Here is a 24,898-nt window from a genome sequence, read left to right as displayed (position 1 = left end):
AATCCGAGCTGTAGAGGACTTAATGAAGACCAGCCCCCTTGTTGAATAAATGGGGGAAGGGAGGCCCAGGAGGCCGCTGTTGATGGGGCCCTCCTGCCCGGCCCACCACCCTGGCTCAGCTCTCCCAGCCCTGTCTGCAAGCAGAACATCGTGTTTTCCAGACCTGGGTCAGGGAATCTGGAGCTGGGTTAACGAGGAGGGCACTAGACCTGGGTAATGATGTCCTTAGTGACCCAAACATGGATTCAGAAGGAATTATACAACCAGGACTGAAAGGCCTTTTCCTCAGAGATCTCCAAACCCTTCCCTTTACAGTCGTGGATGCTAGGGCCCAGTAAGCCCAGTCACAGTGGACCTGGAAGCAGCCCCAGAACCCAAACCACAGGGTCCAGACTCCTGGTCTCCGGCTAAATCCACTGCCCAGCCATCCTGGATGTTCAAATACAAAGGAAGCCCCGTTTGCCAGAGGAAAGATATTTTAAGAATGTTTTCCCTTCCCTGGCAGTCCTGTGATTGGGACTGTGCTTTCACTGCCGAGGGCGTAGTTTTGATTCCCTGGCCAGGGAACTTCGATTCCCAAGCGGCATGGTGCGGTGTTTTCCTAGAAAAGTAAAAAAGCAAACAAAAAGTATTTTAGGGCTAAAATGAATGAATCAAACGTTTACTTAAGTAATCTATTAACATTACATTTTTCCACTTTATTAATTTAGAAAACTTGCTGTTTCCACTCATAGGTTAGGAAATAGTTTTATGCAAATTCTCCATGTAGCTGACTGGTGGGGTTAATATCAGGCTAATGCATCTTCTTTTTAAATTTGTTCTTAATTGGAAGACAATTACTTTACCATGTTGTGTTGGTTTCTGCCATACAAAAACGTGACTCAGCCATAAATATATATATATGTTTCGTCCATCCTGAACCTCTCTCTCTCCCACCCTCCACCCCATCCCACCCCTTTAGGTTCTTTATACATATATATGTATATACATATTTGGCTGCATCAGGTCTCAGGTGTGGCACACGGGATCTTTGTTATATCATGTGGAATCTTTCATTGCAGTTCATGGACTCTCTAGTTGGGACACACAGGCTGAGCTGCTCCACGGCATGTGGCATATTAGTTCTCGGACCAGGGATGAAACCTGCGCCGTTGCAAGGTTGGATTCTTAATCACTGAGCCACCAGTGAAGTCCTCTGGCTAATGTATATTGCAAACTGATTACCTGAACATATTGAGAAAGAGCAGTGTGTATGAGGAAGACTGCCAGGATAAGAGTATGGCATAGCTCTCCTAGAATTCTGGAAGAGAGCCTCACCTTAGAGTCAGGCCCATGAGCTGATTCTGAGCACCTGGCATGCCTGGGCCATGTGTGACTGCAGCCACTTGGACTCCCTCACTGGGTCAAAGGCCTCACTACTGCCTCCTTGAAAGCCAGGGACCCTATTTTTCAAGGTGACTGGACATTATAACCAAGGACTCTAGAGTACGTCAGAAAGTAAGTTGAATGGTCATCGGTCTGCCAGCATCTACTGAACATTTGCAGGTGTGGGCACCAGGATAGGCACAAAGGGAATGGAAGTGTGTGTAGCAAGCCCTAGAATGGAAGAATAAAGGAGAAATTAGGAGCATAGCATAGGAGATAGGAATAGCCAGGAGGCAGTGCGTGTTTACTGAGATTTTGCAATATATCAGGTATTACACACAAACGTCCGGAGAAGGCAATGGCACCCCACTCCAGTACTCTTGCCTGGAAAATCCCATGGATGGAGGAGCCTGGTAGGCTGCAGTCCATGGGGTCGCTAAGAGTCGGACACGGCTGAGCGACTTCACTTTCACTTTTCACTTTCCTGCATTGGAGAAGGAAATGGCAACCCACTCCAGTGTTCTTGCCTGGAGAATCCCAGGGACGGGGGAGCCTGGTGGGCTTCTGTCTATGGGGTCACACAGAGTCGGACACGACTGAAGTGACTCAGCAGCAGCAGCACACACAAACGTCATCTCTAGTCCTCATAACTGTTAATATCAATGGGCAGGATTTACCACTGATTCCAGTTTCTGTTTGTCTAAAAGTTAATAGTGTGTGTCTTAAGACAAATTACTTGGCCTTCCTAGGCTTCAATTTCCTCCTCTGTGAACAAAGACTATCTACGCCATAGGATTATTGGGAGAATTGACTTCTGTTCTAAGCACTTCGCATGTATCAGCTTAGCTTAGGATAGCAAATCCTCAATCAATGCTTGCTCTTATCATTATTATAACTTAGGAGGAAGTTGAAGCTTAGGGAGGAGTGGTGACTAGCCCAGGGTCACACAGCCAGAGGGAAGAAGAGTTGACCATGCTCTATGTTCTGCTTACAATGTGCAATACAGAAAGGGTTACAAGTGAAAGCTTTGCCCTCACAGCAGACCCGTGGTTGGACTTGGCTGCCCTCTGTGCCTTAGAGAGGCAAGGCCAGCTGTCCAGTGCAGGGTGACCCCAGGTCATCTGCAGCCATGTGCCTGGCCAGCCCATGAAGGGGGCTTGGAGAGAGGAACGGCTGTCACTTTCTTCTGAGGCCTGGAGAGCTGGTCTGGGCCTCCTCCTGTCATGTCTGAAACTCCCCTTTCCTGAATCTCAGTTTCCTCATTTGGAAAGGGGGACACTAATGTTTTTCTGCTCAATCTGCAGTGTGACTAAACAAGTTAAAGGCTGGAAGATAGTTTTTTCACACTATCCTGTTGTGCTCATATAGCAGAGTTAAGGCCCATGACTTTTGGATAGGGTGAATGTTTTGATTTCATGGGGAGGGGTGGCGGGGCTGTGTAGCGAGTTAGATTCCAGTTCAACGTAAAGACGAACAATCTCATGGCTCCGGCCATGGGAGTAGAAGGAAGTGGTCCAGTGGGTGAGCTCACGTCAGGAGGGTGCAGAGGGGCCCCTGCCCTGGAGTGGGGGCGAAGGTGGCCTAGTTGAGACAAGATGACCTCCCATGCTCTCCTCCTCCCCTCTCCTCCCATGCTGGGACAGAATGTACTTAGTAAATCTTTCCTCTCAAAGTGGAGTTGCAAGCAGGGCCTGACTCAGAACTCAGAAGGCCTTGTTCACTTGACTTTGCTACTAACTTGTGAGACTTTGAACCTCTCATTAGGGTTCCTTTTTCTAATTATTAATAACTATAGCAACAGTTATACTTATGTTTTATAAACATAGCTATTCTTCAACAGTTAGAACTGGACATGGAACAACAGACTGGTTCCAAATAGGAAAAGGAGTACATCAAGGCTGTATATTGTCACCCTGCTTATTTAGCTTATATGCAGAGTACATCATGAGAAATGCTGGGCTGGAAGAAGCACAAGCTGAAATCAAGATTGCTGGGAGAAATATCAATAACCTCAGAGATTCAGATAACACCACCCTTATGGCAGAAAGTGAAGAGGAACTAAAAAGCCTCTTGATGAAAGTGAAAGAGGAGAGTGAAAAAGTTGGCTTAAAGCTCAACATTCAGAAAACGAAGATCATGGCATCCGGTCCCATCACTTCATGGGAAATAGATGGGGAAACAGTGTCAGACTTTATTTTGGGGGGCTCCAAAATCACTGCAGATGGTGACTGCAGCCATGAAATTAAAAGACACTTACTCCTTGGAAGGAAAGTTATGACCAACCTAGATAGCATATTCAAAAGCAGAGACATTACTTTGCCAACAAAGGTGTGTTTAGTCAAGGCTATGGTTTTTCCAGTGGTCATGTACGGATGTGAGAGTTGGACTGTGAAGAAGGCTGAGCACCGAAGAATTGATGCTTTTGAACTGTGGTGTTGGAGAAGACTCTTGAGAGTCCCTTGGACTGCAAGGAGATCCAACCAGTCCATTGTGAAGGAGATCAACCCTGGGATTTCTTTGGAAGGAATGATGCTAAAGCTGAAGCTCCAGTACTTTGGCTACCTCATGCGAAGAGTTAACTCATTGGAAGACTCTGATGCTGGGAGGGATTGGGGGCAGGAGGAGAAGGGGACGACAGAGGATGAGATGGTTGGACGGCATCACAGACTTGATGGACATGAGTCTGAGTGAACTCCGGGAGATGGTGATGGACAGGGAGGCCTGGCGTGCTGCGATTCATGGGGTCGCAAAGAGTCAGACATGACTGAGCGACTGAACTGAACTGAACTGACTGATAGCAAACGCAGTTTGCCAACTGTGAAAATGTGGCAATGCAAGGGATTATTATCTTCTCAAGACTGTTGGCTGAAACACTGGGTCAACGGTGAAGATGAAGCTTCATAACTCATCGGATTACAGGCTAGAGTTGAGAGGGACCTCAGCATTAATCCAGCAACTGCATGGATAATACATCTGGGGACTACATTTTGTGATTTACAAAGCATTTTGTTTACCTTGTCTCCTTACAGTAACACCTCAAATCTACAGACAAGGAGATGGATCCTGTTAACTTGTATAACTTATGCAACTTCACACCTCCTAACTGGAGGTGAGAGAGAGGTGGTCCCAGGCTGGAATCCCAGCCCCAATGGCACCATGGGCAAGTTACTTTAGATGTGTGCACCTCAGTTTTCTCATTGGTAAAATAAGAATGTTAAAGCACTCACTGTACGGACTGGGTAAAAGAGCTCAGTGTAGTACTTGATGCAAAATGAGTGCTCTTGAGTGTTAACTAGCAAACGATGACAACACATGACTGAGAAATTGCAGAACCGGACTTCTGGCTCCCATCTGAGAGCTCTTTGCCCCACACTAAGCTGTTTCATTGCGTGACCCTCTTCCCTTGTTCATTTCACAGCTGAGGCACTCAAAAGAAAGAAGCAAGTTGGGCATTAAGATACAGATAACCTTATGTTATGTGAATAAAAATAAAATAAATAAAATTTTAAAAGTAAAAGAAAAAGAGATACAGATAGGCAATGGGTAGCTTGGTCTTAGATGACCTGAGAGAATTAATTATTGCCCCGGGGTCAAGTGCACCAGCTGCCAAGGGAAAAGACTGCCCTCTAAACGGCTCTGCAAGCTGATGAAGGAGGAGCTGGGCTCTTACTGAGGCAGTCACAGAGCACTGAAATGACAGTCAGAAGTCTGGCAGTTCTGTCCCTGGGCAGATGGATCACCTGATACAGGACGTTGGGACCCAAGCCCTAGGATTGGCCTAAAAGAGGGCTGTGTTGACCTACCAGCTGGGTCTTGGCATCCTGTCAAACTGCTGTGCATAATGACATAAAAATAACAGCCTGGAAACAGAGGCTGAGGCAGTCTGCGGGACTCCATATGGAAGATAATGCCATCATGCAGGCGCTAACCAAGCGCTACCCTAAGAACTGCCTGCTGACTGTCATGGACCAGTACTTGGCCGTGGTGCGCAACATGGAGCAGGTGGTGATGATCCCCAGCCTTCTGCGGGACATGCAGCCGAGCACACATGGGTACCAGGCCCAGGCGGGCGCCTCCGATCTCTACAGCTACTTCACCATGCTCAAGGCCATTCGCATGGATGTGGAGCACGGGCTGCTGCCCCGGCAGGAGTGGCAGGCCAAGCTGGCAGGTGGCAAAGCCGATGGAGCTGAGACTGAAGCTGGAGAGACGGAAGAGGCTGAGGAGGAGAGGGTATCGGGGCACCTGGACCTGGAAGCCCAGTTCCACCTGCACTTCGCTAGCCTTCATCACATCCTCACCCATCTTACCCTGAAAGCCGAGGAGGTGACAAGGAGATACCAGGAGAAAATGGGACAGGCCATGTAGGAAAGGTAATGGTGGCTGTGCTAATGTCCTTGAGGGGCATTCCAGGGGAGGAGAGGGAGCAGTGGTGAACCCAGCGGGAGAGGGCGAGCCTGGCTCTCAGCCAGCCACCCTCGCTTTTGGGTATTGAGACCACAACCCAGGAAGGCCCAAGGCCAGGCCTGTCTTACTCTCCTTCTGAGCCAGAATTGGTGCCTAATGATGGTGAACTATTATGGAAACATAAGGAAAAGTGGTTGGTGTGTGCATGCCTTATGTGCAGTTGTATGTAACTGTGCATTTATTAGTAAGTATGCAAATATTTGGACTTCCCTGACAGTTCACACGGTAAAGAATCTGCTTGCACTGCAGGAGACCCGGGTTCAATCTGGGTCAGGAAGATCCCCTGAAGGGCATGGCTACCCACTCCAGTATTCTTGCCTGGAAAATTTCATGGACAGAGGATCCTGGTGAGCTATATCCCACGGGGTTGCAAAGAATCAGGCATGACTGAGTGACTAATATTTTGCATCACTTCATGTGAATATTTGGAGCTGTATGAACTGAACAAGTGTGTTCTCATCATTGACTTCTTTAAGAATCTGATTAAAGCCAAGGACTCTCACCCCAGAGTCTAGGCATATAGACATATATATGACTGTGTATACAACTTCAGAGGCCCATCCATGAATTCTAAAATAAGAACTGCTGATGTCACATATTAATAATAGCTTCTATTTGAGCACATAATAAATGTCAATATAGTCCCTAGATGCTTGAGATAGGATGAACTCATTTAATCTTCAGAACAATTCTAGGAAGATAGATTTTATTATTTCTATTGTATAAATGAAGAACCTTATCCAAGGCACGTGTTTACACAGGTGTTGAATGTTGAGTCTTGTGTGTGTGGCACTGCTTCCAACGTTTTTTCAAGTTATGGGATATGGAGAATTATATTTATATGGCATCCAGGGATACACAGGTGAAGCTTCTGGGGTACATGAGTGACGCTGTTCACCATAGTCCCGCAACTAGCAGAGGTGCTCTGGCCATCCCAAGTTGCAGCCAGCCAAGCAGAAAGTTAAAGGACCACCGTGTGGACACTAACTTCTACTAGGCACACCAGCGTGGAGGCACACCTGCTGGGAAGCCCAGTTGAGAGGACATATACATACATGTTGGGATCTGAGCCCAGAAGGGCTGGGGTTGTGAGGTGTAGTGAGCAGGAAGCTAGACAAGCAGGTGGTGCCACACAGGGTAGGAGGTTGGAAGGGGATCTGGGACAGTCTTGGGTGGGTCACTCCTGGATAAAGATTGGGAGAAATTTGGCCACAACACCTGCCGGTTTTGATCCTGTGTCACATGCCAGCCCTGTTCCCGTTAGCTGTTCCCTGTTCCCATCACCCTATCATCGGTGATAAACCATGTCCATGTCTGTGGGAATCTCAAAGCACCTGATGCAGGTATTTGGGCAGAATCTTTTTCCTCATTTTACCTGTAAGAAAAATAAATCCAGATAGAGGAAGTGTCTCACCCAAAGTCACATAATTGTTTAGTCGCTAAGTTGTGTCCATCTCTTTTGACCCCATGGACTGTAGCCCACCAGGCTCCTCTGTCCATGGGGTTTCCCAAGCAAGAATACTGGAATGGGTTGCCATTTCCTTCTCCAGGGGATCTTCTTGACCCAGGGATTGAACCTGAGTCTTCTGCATTGCAGGCAGATTCTTTACTGCTGAGCCACCAGTGAAACCCCGCATAATTGGTAAGGGGATGAAAAAAGCAAGACTGGCCCCAGAACTGGGCATTCATTTTTTTTTTTGTTCGGCTGTGCTGGGACTTTGTTGCTGCATGGACTTTCTCTAGTTGCAGTGCACGGGTTTCTCACTGGGGTAGCTTCTCTTTTTTACAGTAAATGTGAAAATACCTGGAAATTTTTATCTTTGTTTAACTTTGGCTGCACCGGGTGTCCATTGCTGCATGCAGGCATTCTGTAGTTGCGGTGAGCGTGGCGGACTCTAGCTGTGGTGCGCAGGCTTCTCACTGCACTGGCTTCTCTTGTTGCAGAGCATGGGCTCCAGGGTGCACAGGGCTCAGTAGTTGGGGCGCACAGGCTCAGTAGTTGGGGCACACAGGCTTAGTGGGATCTTCTCGGACCAGGGATCTAACCTGTGTCCCCTGCATTGGCAGGCTGATTCTTAACTGCTAGACCACAGGGAAGTCCCTGGGGTAGCTTCTCTTGTTGCAGAGCAAGGCTCTAGGTGTGTGGGCTCAGTAGTTGTGGCACACGGGCTTAGTTGCTCCGTGGCATGTGAAATCTTCCCCGACCAGGGATCAAACCTGTGTCCTCTGCACTAGCTGGCAGATTCCTAATCAGGGAAGTCTGATCTGGGTGTTCGTTCCATCAGATTTAGTCTCTGCCATATTTCCTGAGGCTGTTCTGTAATGATGGGTAGTACACGTGGACCCTAAATACACAGTCTCCAGAGTTCTGCTCCAGGTATTTTCTCAGCCATTTCCCCTTTCCCTACCTCAAACCTGGGCTTCCCAGGTGGCTCAGTGGTAAAGAATCTGCCTGCCACTGTAGGAGACTTGAGCTAAATCCCAGGATCAGGAAAATCCCCTAGAGAAGGCTATGGCAATCCTTCCCAGTATTCTTGCCTGGAAAATCCCATGGACAGAGGAACCTGGGGGCTACGGTCCATGTGGTTGAAAGAGTTGGACATGACTCAGTGACTAAACAACTTCAAACCTACACCCAAACTGCCAGCTTCAACCCTGTGTCCCTCTCCTCTTGACGCTCCTGAGTGGCCTTTCAGAGGTTCTTCTTGAATGTAAGGGGGCTGGATCAAGAGCTCTGAGTTCAAGTTCTGATTCCACCACTGGTGAGCTGTGCTATCTTGTTTTTGCTCACTTCTCTGGGTTTCAGTTGTCACTGAACAATAAAGGTATTGTAAAAGGATTGGCATTTGAATAGTTTTATAGTTTAAAATTACTTGCGTATCAGTGATCTAATGGAATTACAATCCTCTTTAACACATGAAAAAACCTGGAGGTCCGAGAGAGAAAATGAGTCTGAGGTTACTCAGGAAGTGGCAAAGCCAAGATGTGAATGGACCCTGGCCTAACTCACGTTTAGTTCCTTTCCTCTACACTACGGATTTCCTTAGCACTTTAGAATTCTGCAGCCAGGGCTGGAGGTAAGCATTAGGGATGGCAGAGCAGTGAGATCCATCACTCCTTGACCTGCCAAACCTCTTGGAAGACAACAGCAGCCAGTTCTACACTGTAACACACTTCAACACTCTAACTTGTTTTTTGTGGTGGCAGAACAAAAGTTAAAAAAAATCTAGCTTCTTGTCCTGGCTCTGCACTGACCTCTCTGCCCTGGACAACTTATTTCACCTTTCTGTAGTTTTCCTGCTAGTAAAAGGCAGAGATGAAGCTAGATGATGTATTGCAGCTCTGACAACCAGATTCTTTTCATAGTGCTATAAGGCCACTAGGGTTTTCCTACAAACAGCACCATTGTGCTTTTTCAATAGGTTTCCTGTTTCAGTAGACATGTGACAGTACTTTAGTGGTGTGAACTTACACTTTTTCAAATTTGTGCACCCACAGCTTACTCCACATGATAGAAGGCAGTCTCTGTGATGAAGACATGGTGCAGTTTGCTAGCCTGATGACGGTAAGACCAGAAAGACCTGGACCTGCAACTACAAGTGAAGATGATTGGATATCTGGGAATTCTCCCTGCCTTCCTCTGAGCACCAGTTCCCGGACTTATCACTGCGTCACCGTTAGGCTGCCTGCTGCTGTTCACAGCTCCTCGCTCCTCTCACTAGCTTGGCGTGGAAGCCAGTGATTCATGAGGGACCACGTCTGTCACCTGGTTAGTGTGCTACAGTAGAAATAGAAGTTCTAGCATCTGACTAACCGAAGTTCACATCCTTCTCTCTTGGCAGTCATTCACTGCAATCGAGGGCAAGTTATTTAACCCATCGTGCCCTGAATTTCCTCATCTATAAAATGGAGATGGTGTTACCTATCTCATGAAGTTGCTTTGAAAATTAAACAGTAAGTCAAAAGCATCTGGCATGAGAGAGCTATTATTATAGGTCTATTTTTTCTCCCACCGTCACCTTCTATTTGTTCTAGCCCTCCCTTACTTTCTACCCTACACAACTAAGCAGCAGAGTCCTCAGCTCTGAGTGGTTCACACTCCTATGCCTATTGAGCAAACTTATTTATTGCAGCAATAAAAATACCTTGTATTTGTACATACCTTTATGAACTTCTAAAGTACTTTCTCAGACATGATTTCATTTTTAACAAGTAGGACTCAAGAGGAGAGTTGGAACCAGGTGATTTTGTCCATCTGCTTACATTCATACTGCCACCTAATCTCAAATCACATGTAAACAATTTTATTAATCTCCGAAATCTAATCTGATTATGAAATCTGAGCTTAGAAACAAAAATTTTGGACAAGTTTTCGGACTTGATAAGCCATAAAGAATAAAACTGCATTCTAGTTAGGTGGGATCTTTTACTTCTAATCCACTGTAGACAGGCTTCTCTGGGGGCTCAGATGGTAAACAATCTGCTTGCAATGCAGGAGACCCAGGTTCAATCCCCTGGAGAAGGGAATGGCTACTTACTCCAGTATTCTTGCCTGGAGAACTTCATGGACAGAGGAGCCCCAGGGGCTACAGTACATGAGGTTGCAAAGAGTCAAACACAACTTAGCAACTAACACTTTCACTTTCCACTGTAGACAGTGTTAGCTACTGAGCTCTTTCCCCAGGATGTCCCAACTAAGAGCTGAGACCTCTTTGCTGTATCAGTCTCCTAGCTATTCTCCTGGTTTTGAGTTTCCTCCTTTTAAACCACCCTCTATGGTGTTGCAGAGAGCTCAGCAATATAACTGTGACCATGTTATCCCTATTTAAAATCCCTTAGTGACCTTCCACTACCTAGAATTGAGTCAAAATTATTCTACGTGACTCACAAAACCTTCCATCCTCTGGCTTGCTTGGTTCACTCTGCACTAGAACTGGAGCAGGTGAGACTCTTCTGTAAACAGGCCATAGATTCAATAGTTCCGGCTTCACAGACCATATGGTCTCTGTCATAACCACTCAACTCTGCTGCAGAAGGAGGCAGCCATTAACATGTAAACAACAAGCCTGATTGTGTTCAATAGAACTGGACTGGCAGTGAGCCAGAAGTGGCCCACAGGCTATTAGACTGCCAACTCTGAACTAGAACTAAACTCCATTTTAAAATCTGCCAGATGTCTTCTCAAAACTAGCTAAATGGAAACTGACCATTCTCTGATAAGCTGTTTTTTTGACAAAAAGGAGTCAGAGTGCTTATAATGACCATTTTAATCACAAGGTGTTAACACTAAGAGATTAACATAAACTTCAGATATCATAGGAACAGTTCAACAAAATACAGAAATAACTGGTTATCAATGAAACCGGAGCAAGCATTTTGGAGACTTCAACGCACTGGATGGAATTCTTCAAAAACTTCCCTGTAAGTTTTCTTTTCTATAAAAAGAAAAATCACAAAAGATTTAAAAATCATGTTTAAAAAAATCATACTTCCTAAAGAAACATTAACACTTAATATTCTTATAAGAACGGCTTTATTTTCTAGTCCTCAACCTAGCTTCCCAACCAGGCATTTTGTTCCACTCAATGAAGAACTGCTTTGAAAGAATCTATGATGTTCAGATGGTTGTCTAGAGAGGCAAATGCCACCAGAGGGATCCTGGCTGAAGGAGTGGAAGAAGGATTGAACAGGGAGGGGCCAGGAGCTGAGGTGGTCAAGCTTTCCATGGCTGCACTATTGGTACAGGAGGCTCTTTGCACACCTGCCAGTAATCTGCTGCTCTGAGAGAACGAGCCTGTGAGGCTACACTCACAGTCAGAGGGAGCTAGTGGAAACATACAGGCAAAGAGCCCGGTCGAAGGACTAACTGCCACTGGGTCTCCCTCTTAGAAATCAATATTCCCAAGATCCTTCCATCTCTAACATCCAACAGTCTTGAGTATTCCCATCCCAGACACATCCACTGTTCATGGCTTTGTACTAGTCTTTGAGCTCTTTACTGGCAAAAAAAAGAGCCGTACCCTTCTGATCCACCATAAACATCACATATATGACTGAAGGATAAGGAAATTATTATTAAGAATAATACAATTTCAGAGCTAAGCAGGACCTTACAGATCACCATTCAGTCTGATGAGATTTAAAATGCTTAAATTGAAATGCTTACACATTTACATAAATAGGAAAATCTAAAAATCTATAAAATTACAAGTTTAAAAATTTCCTACCCTCATTCATTCACGTCTGCAAATATCTATATTGTATATTTGTATAAAATATAAACAAGAAAACAGCTGTATTACAGTTACATTCATACATGCACAAAGGTAAGTGTAGAGTGTGGTCAGAAAATTCCTGTCTATAGCACGATGACTCCTGAGCAGGAATCTGTAGGTGCCCAGGGTAGAAATGGGGCAGGAGGGAGCCTAAGGGGCACAGCATGCACACAGTGACACAGGGAGGGCTCAGGACAGCATTTCAAGCGGCATGAGCTGAGTGACGCAAGATGAGGCAGGGCTCTGTGTAGGTCAGGCCAGGCATTATTTATTAAATGCCCACTAAGTGTAGGTTCTAGGCTGGAGGCGGGAGAAACAAAGATGAAGCTACAGCCCAGTGAGGAACACAGTCTGTGAGTGTAACTGGGTGGATAAAATTCTAAGTTAAGTGTTTGCACCAGGCAATTAGCTCAGCCTGGGGGGAAAAAGCCATCTTAATGGAGTCTTGATTTTATCCAAAAGGTAATGGATAGCTATTTTAAGCATATCCATATTTATCCAGAGAGATGTGATTTTTGCTAAGAACAAAAGCAGGGGCAAGCTGGAGGCAAGTGCAGGAGTCTACACAAGAGATTACCAGGGCCTGAACCAGGGTAGTGGCAGTGGCAGAGAGGAGAGTTCAGAGTTGAGAATTATTGAGGGATTAGAACAGTAAGACTTGATGACTAATGAGAAGTCAAAGAGACAGCCATGAAGATGATTCCCAGGCTTCTGGCTGGAGCACCCAGGTGGGCGGTAATGCCATTCACTGGAGCAGGACACAGAAGCCCAGGGTGCCTGGGTGAGCATGGGGGACGTGAGTCCTGTTTGCTGTTTGAGGGACACAGAGGTACTCAGCCAGAAACTGGATATATGAATTCAAGAGAATTCTGGTCTACAAAGAGGCGGAAGTCAACAGAACACAGAAGGCCTGAAGTCACAGGCACGCGAAAGACTGACTAGGGAAAATGGCACAGAGCAAGAAAGAAGTTTGCTACAATGAACTTGAAATACCTTTTTCAGGAAAATCCTCTGGATGTGACTTGATATATGAGAACATATCGTGGTCCCTCACAGCATACATATAGTCTTGACGTTTTAAAAGATAATATCCAACAAAAACAAAGGAAGTAATATATAGAAACTGGCGATGCAAACCTGAAAGTGAAACCACAAATTCCAAAGAAAGCAAAAATCAGTTTTGTGTGTTAAAAATCACATTTTTAATGTTTTAGATACATAGTTTGTAATTTCTTCCAACATTCTTAAAAAAAAAAAAAAAAGAAGGTTGCATATGGGTATTCTGAATACACAGCCATGACCTTGGAATATCTCCCTAAGGATATCTGGCAACTACGAAAAGCAACAGTTTGTCTACAAATGTAGCTGTCAACAGAACCTAAAACTTTTTTAATTCATGTTTTGTAAGTTTCTTCAAGGAAAAAGGTGGATAAGCACAAAAACTTGAATGGTAGACTGACACAGAAAAAAAAAGTCTTCTTTCTCAATAGCTTAACTTTAGACCTTAGACCTACACTAACTTGCATTCCAGGATGTGTTCAGGACATGCCGAGTAGAGGTTAAAGCCCTCTACAAATGGTCTAAGAGCAGTTTGGTTTGTCTCCATATACCGATTTGTATTTACATATCTAGTGGTTACTAAAACAGCACACTGTACTACAAATACATCTCATTCTCTTGTATCCTCTGAATTTTATAATTTTTCAAGTATTACCTATTCAAAAACTATCTTAAAAAAAAATCATCCTACTGGGACTTCCCTGGCGGTCCACTGGTTAAGACTCCATGCTTCTACCGCAGGGGGTGTGCATTCGATTCCTGGTCAGGGAACTAAAATCCCACATGCTATTCAGCACAGCAAAAAAATAAAATCATCCTATTACAATAAGACTGGAAAGGATCAAATCACATGATCTACAAAGCCAAAATTTTAAATGTGAAGGGGAGATCCAAAGGTATTAACTTTACATAAATTTTTCTTTTTTACAAAAGGCTAAGTATAGATTTTATAGCTATGCTTCAGAATTTTATTCCCAGCCATTCTCTTATCCCACACATGCTTTCATTCCTATAGTTTTATCTATTATCCATGTACTGGTAACCCATTAGTTACGTCCAACTAGATACCTATTTGAACAACATACATATCCAAATATCTGACAGATATGATAACCTGAATTCTCCCAAACCAACTCAGTTCCTTCCTATTCAAATCTTTTTCCTAAAAGACCATTTACCCAGAAATCCAAGTACTGGGTAATAAGCATACTAATTATCATTTTTTTTTCTACCCTCATCCTCTACATTCAGTCATTGTCGATTCTACCTGATAAATATTTCCTTAACTCATGCTCATTTATATAACTGGTTTACCTTTCATCTCATTTTCTACTCCACATTGATTCCAGCTTTTACCCTGTCACTAGAGGAATTTTTACTAAAACACAATTTAGTTTGTTAGTCCCTTCTTCAATGATGGTTAACAAGACCCCAATCGCTCGCATGTGACCTCCCAGACCCTTCAAGAGCTGACTCCTCCGCCTTCATCTTCTGACACTCCCTGGTATGCATACTGTGCCCAGCAACACTGAACTGCTTCTAATTCCTCACATAACCTAGGCTCCTTCATACTTCTATACATCATGTACTGATTACTTCTCTGCCCAGCAATGTTCTGATCCTTCAAGGCTCAACTCACACAACACTTCTGCTAAGAAGCCTTCCTAAAACTTTCCTGGAGTTCAAAGGATGAATTCATCCCTCATAATATGTAAATTGCTATAGCAATTATTTCTCCCTCTACTACCAGGCAAAGTCAATGTTTCACTCATCTTTGTATATCAGCACACAGACAGCACTTAATAAATATGCAGTAATTACTACCTCTACAACAAAGATAATACCTAACCGTTTTTCACAGTAGTTATTAAAAGTGTTTTGGGAAAAACTGTAAAACAATAAAAATACAAAATATCACTATGACCTGGGATTGGACATTGCTCAGACTATTTTGCATTCTCCCTTACCCCAAAAGCGGCTTCTCTGATAGCTCAGTTAGTAAAGAATCCGCCTGCAATGCAGGAGACCATGGTTTGATTCCTGGGTTGGGAAGATACCCTGGAGAAGGGATAGGCTAACCACTCCAGTATTCTTGGGTTTCCCTTGTGGCTCAGCTGGTAAAGAATCCGCCCGCAATGCGGGAGACCTGAGTTCAACCCCTGGGTTGGGAAGATCCCCTGGAGAAGGGAAAGGCTACCCATGTCAGTATTCTGGCCTGGAGAATTCCATGGACTCTATAGTCCACGGGATCACAAAAAGTAGGACACGACTGAGTAATTTCACTTCACTTCACTTTACCCAGAAAGGAGATTCCCAGGTGGCACTAGTGGTAAAGAACCAACTTGTCAATGCAGGAGACATAAGAGACACAGGTTCGATTCCTGGGTCAGGAAGATCCCCTGGAGGAGAACATGACAACCCACTCCAGTATTCTTGCCTGGAGAATCCCATGGACAGAGGAGCCTGGTGGGCTACAGTCCAGGGGGTCACGAAGAGTCAGATATGACTGAACTGACTTAGCACTGAATAGCACAGCACTTACCCCAAACAGCCACTGCTTCCCCTAATGAGCCACCTGTAATACAGCAAACCGAAGTGTGCTGCGTTCTCCCTTGTGCCTCGGGACTACACAGATAACAGACCCAGACTCTGTGTTTACCCATATCCTGCACAGAAGATTCCAATGGTATCAGTGTCCCAAACCCTAAAAGCATGGCTTGGCCTCTTCTCAAGTCCCCATTTCCCTAGCTTCTTCTCTTTCAGCAGTGGTCTCCCTCTCACCATATACACAATCCCTTCACAATCATTTTCCTCTTTTTCCCTTTACTCAGTTGACCTAAACTTGAAAGTCACAGTGCTCTTTGCAGAACACAGTAAATTTCTCTTATGTTAGACTAGAAATCAATACAGATTTAGTTTTGCAGACTACACTTAGAGAATAACTTAAGTCCAAATTTAGGGCAGGTGAGCGGTATCCAGAAACATGAGTTTAAAAATAGGTGATGGGAGAAAAGCTTAAGAAAAAACTGTATTTAATACTTTCTGTGTACTTGAAAAAGATCTGCACAGATATCCCTACTACCTAGAGAATGCCAGATACTCTCCATGGTCACAGCTGGAAAAATCCACCATGTATTCCTCCTTCCCCATTCCTCCTACCCTTATCTGTATAAATTTGTATCAGAATTCATCTTTTTCACAGATATGCCCATCTGGTTTGTAAACCTCTGGATGGTTTTATATTTCCTTGTTATCTACACACTCATTCAATAAATACTCACTGAGCATTACTATTCGGCAGACAATCAACTAGATAAATACAGTATGCATTCAGTAAATGCTGCTGAGGATAACGATTTCAATAAAGTCCTCAAGGCCTGAGTTTTCCAAAGCAACAAGGGAAACTCAAGGAACTCAGCAACTCTGACCCCTAGGCATGGGTTAAGTGCTTTACATTCATCAGCTCCCCTAATACTCACAGCCACACAAAGAGGTAAATACCATCCCTATTTCACAGATGAGGAAACTAAAGCTCACAGAGCTAAGTAACTTCTCCACAATCAAATGGCGAGTAGGGAGGAGGAGGTGCATCAAATCTGAAAGCTTGTGCTCTTAACCACTATGTTCTTCGGTCTCCCAGAAAAGGCACAAAACATTCTTTGACAACAAGGTGAGATTAAGTGATACAAACTTCAAATTTCAGCCAATCTTTTCTTCTTCTGGAACATCATCTCTCTGATCTGAACCTTCTTCAGGCTCCCAAAGTACTGTCTGCTCACCCAGCTATCAAAACACCTGTCACGCCTAGACTCATACCTGCTTGTCTCACTGACCCAATTACGAGTTCCTCAAGAGCAGGTCAGCATTCCTCCTCCCATACCCAATGTGTAACACTGCCTGGCACAGAGAAAAAGCTCAGTTAAGACTGAATAAATATACCTGTGCAACAAGAGCTACGGAAAGGGAAACCTGTTAGCTCCTTCTGTGTGTCAGGCATTTACCTGTAGACTCTCACAAAAAAATTTGCAAAGATGAATTATTCTCACCTTATAGGTGAGGAAACTTAAGCTCTGATCAAGTAACTTGCCCAAAGTGACAGAAATGGGAAGCAGTGGGGCAAGGCCATGTAACTCCAGAGTGGACCTCTTTCCATTACACCAAAAGAGGCACAAGGGAGGTGATTTCTGGTTGCCTGAAAGAGTGTAAGTTGCTCTGTCGTGTCCGACTCTTTGTGACCCCATGGATTACAGCCAGCCAACTCCTCTGTCCATGGAATACTCCAGGCAAGAATACTGGAGTGGGTTGCCATTTCCTTCTCCTGGTTTCCTGAACCACTGAATTAGTTTTCTTCCTAACTGGGCTTTTTGGCTCCAGTTTCTAACCAAGTCAACATTTTAAAACACAAGTCCAATCACTGTATTTCCTCTGGCCGCTTTCAAAAAGTATGTAAGGTTCCCGACTGCCTGGAGAATAAATGGCCACAATCCACCTAAATCTTTGTTGCCTTATCACCCTCCTCTGCACATACTCATCATCCACTGCCCCCTTATCCCCATGCTCTTGCTTCCATTCACTCTCAGTAGCCTCCCATGGCCTGGAAGCCTCTCTCCAAGTATTCCTCTGACAGATCACAGCTAAATTCAAAAATATCTCTTATAAAGTTTCCCTCTTTTCCCTTGGGAAATCCACAGACTTTAGCACAGCTACTGTGTTTCTTGGGCTTCCCAGGTGGCTCAGAGGTAAAGAATCTGCCTGCCAATGCAGGAGATGCAGGTTGCATCCCTGGGTGAGGAAGATCCCCTGGAGAAATGGCAACCCACTCCAGTATTCTTGCCTGGAGAATTCTATGGACAGAGGAGCCAGGCTGGGCCCATGGGGGTCGCAGAGTCAGACACGACTGGGCACGCACACATTGTGTCACTTATTATCAGGGCTGGTCTCTGACAGGTGGACACAGACTTACTGGGAAATATAGCCCAGTGATTTACAGCCTGCTACTCAAGGTGAGGTCCCCAGACCAGCAGTGTCTGGGAGACTGGGACCACCAGGCCTCTCTCTCTCCAGGGCTAATGAATCAGAATCTGCATTTTAACCAGACCCTCAACTTATCAGTATGCACATTAAATCTGAGAAGTGCTGGTTCTCAAAGTAGACTCTTGGGGTTTACAGAGTGTGCTACTTACGACCTTGGTCAAGCTGCGTTAACCTTTCTAAGGCTGTTTCCCCATTGTGGCTAATACTCCCCGCTCTGTCTTAGCCCACAGCGTTTGATGACTAAATGCGATAATGCACGTAGTGTTAGTAGAGCACTGGATAGACTGAGCGCTCATTTCTGCACCCCTACAACGCGAACTTAGAGGGGAGCAAGCAGTTCCGTCCGGGGTTCTTCACAGTCTCACTGCGAGGTCGTGGGTTGCACTGCATCTGTTTCCTGAAATGACACTCTAGCCGGCCCGATTCTGAGAAGCTCAAGAGGAGCGGATACCTGAGAGGCGAGACGCGGCCAGTTAAAGCGAAAAGGCCCGGAAAAGCGGAGGCACCTCAGGCAGCCTAAGGCAGAGCCGGCCCTCAGCCCTACGACCCCAGCTCCTCCCGGCCGATCCCGTCCGCGCAGCCCTCACCGGCCGACAGCACCGGCCTCCGCCGGATCGCGTTATCAATCAAGCCGGAGCAGTAGCCCAAGAAGCCTACGAAGGCGAGCCGCGGGTCCGTCAGTTTCGGCGGCGGCAGGCTTCGGGCCTCATCAGGCAGGAACTGTAAGGGCGCTCGGGCCTGCCTTCCAGTCATCATGGTGACGCCGTTTCCACTTGAGGCCTGGCCTCAGGCCTTCAACTACAAAGAAAACCACCAGGACCACTGCAGCGGCCCAGCCTAGGAGCTTTCACCTCCGAGCGCGGGGCTGAAGGGCATGGCGCAGGGCGGTGCGGCACGCAAAGGCTTCCCCGGGCGCGCTGCCGCCGGAAGCGCGCGCGCGAGGTTCCGGCCTACTAGTGTCCCACGTCGCTAGTCTCCCGGCCGGCGCTAACGCCACAGGTAGAAGTTCAGGGGCTAGGTACCTATCGAGCAGAAACGAGCCAAACCCGAAGACTGGGAGATGTTGCTTTTTTCACCCAGTCTCCCTTGCCCGCTGGAGAAGGAAACGGCAAGCCACTCCAGTGCTCTTGTCTGGAGAATCCCATGGACAGAGAAAAGCCCATGGGGACGCAGTCAGACACGACTGAGCAACTAACACACACCCTTGCCCGCAATTGTCTCTCCTTCCTCCGCCCTAGAATGGTCCTTCGGCAAGAATTTATTTTTGTATCCAAAACCCCAAGTGGGCTTGATGGGTAGTTTTAAGCAACGTAATTAATTAACATAAAATAAAAACTAGTTTTCTTTTTCTGAGTTTCCAGTCTTTCATCTGCATAGGAACACCCTTCACAAAGCCTAAAATTAAGGTCCAGCCAGTCATAAAGAATTCGGAGAATCTCAGGGCTGGATCATTTAGCTAAACTCTTGAAATTCAGTCTGGGTCTTTAGGTCCTTGCACGCCGCTGAGGGACGAGGTGTTTCCTAACGATTTGAAGAATGAAAAGAAAAAAAAAAAAAAGAATCTATAATATTCTGCCAAGTAATTGTCCAGTTTCTGGTCACCTGCCTCCAACTCCGATCTTTGAAAAGCTCTCTGTTTAGACAGCCCTTGCTTATAAGGAGCTGAAATGTCTTCAATATTTTACTTAGAAGAATGCTGATTAAACCAGAGGTTAACGCAAAGCCGTATGCCTCAGGTATTGATTTCCAAAGTGGAAGAATTAAGTATCAGCTAATAAAGGAGGAGACTCTTATGCCTACAAAAAGGACTCTTATGCCTACAAAAAGGACTCCCAGATCTGTAACATTTAAAGTTAGGATCTTCCAAAGGAATGTATATTGGAACAGTTTCTTGGAAGGCAGCAAATGTTTTAGGAAGTTCAAGCTGTTAGACCTAGTAATTACCTGAGAATCTGCCTCATGTAAATACTAGTATGACACATGAAAGTTTTTTTTTTTTTCACAGTCTTTTAAATTTTATTTCTTTAGCTGCACCTTGGTTGCTGCCAGCGGATTTTTCTCTAGTTGTGGATCAGGGTTTAGTTGCCTATCAGCATGTGGGGCCTTACTTAGTTCCTTGACCAGGGATCTAACCTGTATCTGCTGCATTGCAAGGTGGATTTCTAACCAGGGAAGTCCTTGCACAGTCTTTTTATTTTTTTTTAACCATAATGTTTCTTTTAAAATTATATCAAAAGAGTGAAAACCATCAAAAATCTACCTTAGGATTATGTTAATTTTGAATACTAGATGGTCTGTTAGGCAAACACAAATATTCAATATTGCTTACACATCCTTCTCCACAGTCTTCTCGGTCCACTTTCTCTTTTAAGAAACTTAAGACATACAAAAACAAAAATACAAAGAACAGTATAACAAATACCCATATGCTATCAGCCAGAATTGTTAATATTTTGTCATATTTATTTTAAAAGGAAATAAAACACTATAAATATAGAACTCTTTCCCATCCTCCGTGGAGACAATCATGAGTTTAGTGTACACTTACAGTTCACTTTTTATATTTTTACATATATTTAGTATGTATTATGTGTGCTTTAAATTTTACCTAAATTTTCTGCTTTCTCTCACTTTCATCATTCCACATGTTTTAAGATCCATTCATGATGATATAAAGATCAAGCTCATTCCTTTTGATTACTGTATGATATTCCATTATATAAGTAAGTTACATTTTAGTCACCCATTACCCTTTTGATGGATATTTAAGTTGTGTTCCATTTCTTTTTCATTTACTTAAGACTGTACTCCAAAGTCTAGGGTCTAGAGAAGCTTTGGGGCATGTTAACCAGGACTAAGAGACATACAAGAATATTATATTACAGGGAGTAATATCCATTAGTAATAGCCCCAAACTAGAAACATTTAAAATGTCCATTAACAGCAGAATAGAGGATAAATTGTCATGTTTTCATTCAGAGATCAGAGAAAAAGAGATGTTAGAAGACAATAAATGATTCCATGTATAAAGTTCAATATTAGGCAAATCTATACTATTTAGAGATACCCATATTAGTAGTAAAATTATAAAGAAAAGCATGAGGAGGATTAACACAAATATTTAGAGTATTTAGTTACTTCTGTGGGATCTTCTTGGACCAGGGATCAAATCCATGTCCCCTGTGTTGGCAAGTGGATTCTTAACCACTGGACCACCAGGGAAATCCAACAACTTTTTTTTGGATAAATTAAAATTTTAACTTTATAAGTTGTGGTAAAAAACATAACATTAAACGTTATCATCTTAACCATTTCTAAGTGTATAGTTCAGTAGTGTTAAGTATATTCACACTGTTGTATAACAGATCTCTAGAACTTTTATCTTGCAAAACTGAAACTCTCTACCATTGAATGCTAATTCCCTTTCCCTCCTACCCCTAGCCCTTGGTAACTACCTTCCTCCTTTCTGTTTCTATGATTTTGACCACTTCAGATACATAGGAGTGGAATATCCTCGAACTTTATCCATGTTGTTGCGTGTGACAGGATTTCCTCCTCCCTTGTTTTTTTGGCCTCACCACATGGCTTACAAGAACTTAGTTCCCCAACCAGAGATGGAACCCCAGCCCTTGGCAGTGAAAGCGTGGAGTCCTAACCGCTGGACCAGGGAATTCCCAGGATTTCCTTTTAAGGCTGCATAATACTCCGTTGTAAAATGTATATGCAACATTTTATCTACATGTCCATCTGTTGATGTCCATTTGGGTTGTTTCTACCTCCTAGCTATTGTGAAATAATGCTATAATGAACATAGATGTGAAAAAAATCTCTTGAAGATCTTACTTTGAATTCTTTTGGATATATACTCAGAAGTGGGATTGATGATTCATATGGAAATTATATTTTTGATTTTTTGAGGAACCTTCATACTGTTTCTCCACAATGGCTGAACCATTTTACATTTCCATAGTACTTAAGGGTTCTACTTTCTCCACATCCTTGCCAACACTTATTTTCCATTCTTTTGATAGTGGCCATCCTGTAAGTGTGCGGTTTTTATTTGCATTTTTTTTATGATTAGTGATGTTGAGCATCTTTTCATATGCTTGTAGGCCATTTGTATATGTTTGGAGAATTATCTATTCAGTCTTTTGTCCATTTTAAATTGAGTTGCTTGGTTCTTTTTGTTGTTGGGCTGTAGAAGAGCCCTGTATATTCTATATATTTATCCCTTATCAAATATATGATTTCCAAATATTTTTTCATTCCACAGGTTGGCTTTTCACTCTATTGATTGTTTCTTTTCAAAGTAAAAGTCACTCAGTCGTGTCCGACTCTTTTGTGACCCCATGGACTATACAGTTCATGGAATTCTCCGGGCCAGAATACTGGAGTGGGTAGCTGTTCCCCTTTCCAGGGGTTCTTCCCAACCCAGGGATCAAACCCAGGTCTCTCGCATTGCAGGCGGATTCTTTACCAGCAGAACTACTAGGGAAGCCCTGTTTCTTTTGAGGCATAGCCCAAGTTGTCAATTTTTGCTTTTGGTGCCCATGTTTTTGGTGTCATATCCAAGAAAATCACTACCGAATCTAGTATCCTACAGCTTTCCACCTATGTTTTCTTCTAGGAGTCATCTTCCTGGCTCTTACATCTCTCTAGATACTAGAATATAAATTCTTGAGTGCAGGAAAGTCTTTCTTGTTCATCTTTTGATCTCCAGCACCTAGCACAGCACATGACACTCAATAGGAACTCAGCAAATATTTGAAGCAATGATGAATTGCTTTTCAAACTTTAGGAAGGATTAAAAGGGGGTAACACCTGTCACGTAGTACGCTTTCAGCAGAAAGGGCCGCAATGTGGGACCTCCTCTTTGTATATCCTTTGAAGGGTTGTCACAATGGGAACAGAATGTCATTATATGGTTTCAGAGACCAACTGGTAAGTTAGAGGAAGAAAAATATGAGTTCAGCATTAAATGCCCTAAGAAACAGCTGTGCATGTGGAAGGGGATGCTTTACACAATGGTGAACACCTCGACACTGTCTAATCAGCTATCTATTCATTCAGGAAAACTGTACAAAATGAATCTTCCCTGAGTGCTCTTCTGAGAGGCTCTAGGATTCTGTACATAGGTATATGGGTCCAGTCTTTTTTATAGTTGTCTTATGTATATAGTATACTGTTTTTAGTTCTGACTCCTACAAAGTACAATAGTGTTGCTTATTAGCCAGTTCTGCAAGGATTTACCTGCTACAGTTGCTGATGGACAGTACACTCTGTTTCAGATAGAGGAAATTAAGGTGGTAACAGGATGAAGCACTCTTTGCTTCAGATAGAGAAAATTAATTTGATAACAGGATACTCTGTGCTTTGGACAAGCTGGTCCCTTACAGTTAGATGTGTATCTTAGCAAGAATTTTAATGAACCCAGATTCTTGCATCTTCCCATACATAGAAGAGCACTAAAATTATTGAGATGTCTGTTCTTCGTGACTAGCAGTAATCCTTTACCAAAATGTATACTTGAGTGCATGTATTCCCTAGCCCCAAACTCACATATATACTTGAACCTCCCCTCTTCTCTTCAGAGCAGTTCTCTCAGTTACTGAGAAGCTGTCTCCTAGGCTACAGCCCTTACTACAGTCCCTGAATGAACCTGAAACAACTCCTATATTGTGTGTGTTCTTTTTCAGTCAACACTTCTGAGACTGAAAAAAAACCAAAAACATTTACGGACCCTCTATAAAGTGGAGATGCCAAATACAGGACTATATTGTGAGAAACTAAAGGCTATATTGATTCAGGTTTTTGAGGTTTGTAAAATCGTTCTAATTTCAGTTGTCATTAGCACAGTAGCCAACTTCTTTGGAGCACAAAAAAGCAGGTAGGTGGGCCAAAATAATTAGACTGAAAGAGTAATTTTATCTAACTGCTTAAAACATCTTTTTCAAAGATTTTAATAGAATGTTTTTTTCTCCCATTAAATGCAAACGAAACTGCATGGACTACACATAGAGGGCAATTGTCTCTGACACTGAAGTGCTCCCTTCACAAACAGTAGTTTCTAGGTGGGAATTATTAACAAAGAGAACGATGCCAGTGTTGGGCTGGAAAGAGGGCATCTTCTTCCCTCCCAGTTCTGGCTCTATCTCCTCAACCTGGGAAACTATATTGTGATCAAGAATACCAAGTCCTTCCCACTTTTCTTTTCCTTCCACTTGTTAAATTTTGGTACACTGCTTATAAAATTAAACAGCAAGTAAAAAAATGGGCTTCATATCTTATTTGTTTAAATTTTGATAGTGACTTTGCTTGTTTTCACTTACAGATTTCAGAACATTTTGAAATGGCATTTTGAAGCTGGATCTTGAAGCGCAGGCAATCAGTGATAGGGTGCAAAAGCCAGCAGACAGAGGAGAGGAAGGAAGCAGCAGGAAACGAGGAAGCAGTGGTAGCAAACAGCACGGCACACCGGGAACTCTAAGCTGTTGGGACAGCTGGGGCACACGGCACAACGGGGAACTGTGGCGAGGAAAAGGGGCTAGAGAGGCTGTGCTTCCCCCTCTCCTTTGGCAAAAATCCCCATCTTTATCTCTGAATGAGACTCAAAAGAAGACGTGGAAAATAGAGTGAATTTAAGAGATGGATAACTGGATTAGCATCCCAGGATTCTACTGATCTTGGACTCTCTCTGA

At 43.9% G+C, this 24,898-nt stretch overlaps 2 protein-coding genes across 2 annotated transcripts; one reads left to right on the top strand and one right to left on the bottom strand.

Moving 5' to 3' along the window:
- Positions 1-5,262: 5,262 nt before the first annotated feature.
- THRSP (thyroid hormone responsive) lies at positions 5,263-9,361 on the top strand. Its single transcript, XM_052662536.1, has 2 exons — positions 5,263-5,738; positions 9,331-9,361. Exon 1 carries the CDS (start codon positions 5,263-5,265, stop codon positions 5,731-5,733), a length of 471 nt encoding a protein of 156 aa, XP_052518496.1. The 3' UTR covers positions 5,734-5,738; positions 9,331-9,361.
- A 1,720-nt stretch (positions 9,362-11,081) lies between these two features.
- On the bottom strand, positions 11,082-19,104 carry NDUFC2 (NADH:ubiquinone oxidoreductase subunit C2). The gene is made up of 3 exons (XM_052662244.1): positions 18,788-19,104; positions 13,101-13,244; positions 11,082-11,267 (listed from the first exon to the last, which is right to left on the bottom strand). Exons 1-3 carry the CDS (start codon positions 18,954-18,956, stop codon positions 11,218-11,220), a joined length of 363 nt encoding a protein of 120 aa, XP_052518204.1. The 5' UTR covers positions 18,957-19,104; the 3' UTR covers positions 11,082-11,217.
- Positions 19,105-24,898: the final 5,794 nt, after the last annotated feature.

Source organism: Budorcas taxicolor, chromosome 25 (genome assembly GCF_023091745.1).
Source record: "Budorcas taxicolor isolate Tak-1 chromosome 25, Takin1.1, whole genome shotgun sequence".
NCBI lineage: Eukaryota > Metazoa > Chordata > Mammalia > Artiodactyla > Bovidae > Budorcas > Budorcas taxicolor.
This window is presented reverse-complemented; position numbering and strand designations above follow the sequence as displayed.

Bases quoted from the DNA above. Each gene is read 5' to 3' on its own strand.
- NDUFC2 (XM_052662244.1), bottom strand. From the start codon at position 18,956: ATGATGACTGGAAGGCAGGCCCGAGCGCCCTTACAGTTCCTGCCTGAT. The intron at 13,245-18,787 runs GTGAGGGCTGCG...TTTCACTTTCAG, and splicing joins GAGGCCGGTGCTGTCGGCCG to GTTTGCATCGCCAGTTTCTA. The intron at 11,268-13,100 runs GTATTTCAAGTT...TTCTTTTTATAG, and splicing joins AGAGGATTTTCCTGAAAAAG to AAAAGAAAACTTACAGGGAA.
- THRSP (XM_052662536.1), top strand. From the start codon at position 5,263: ATGGAAGATAATGCCATCATGCAGGCGCTAACCAAGCGCTACCCTAAG.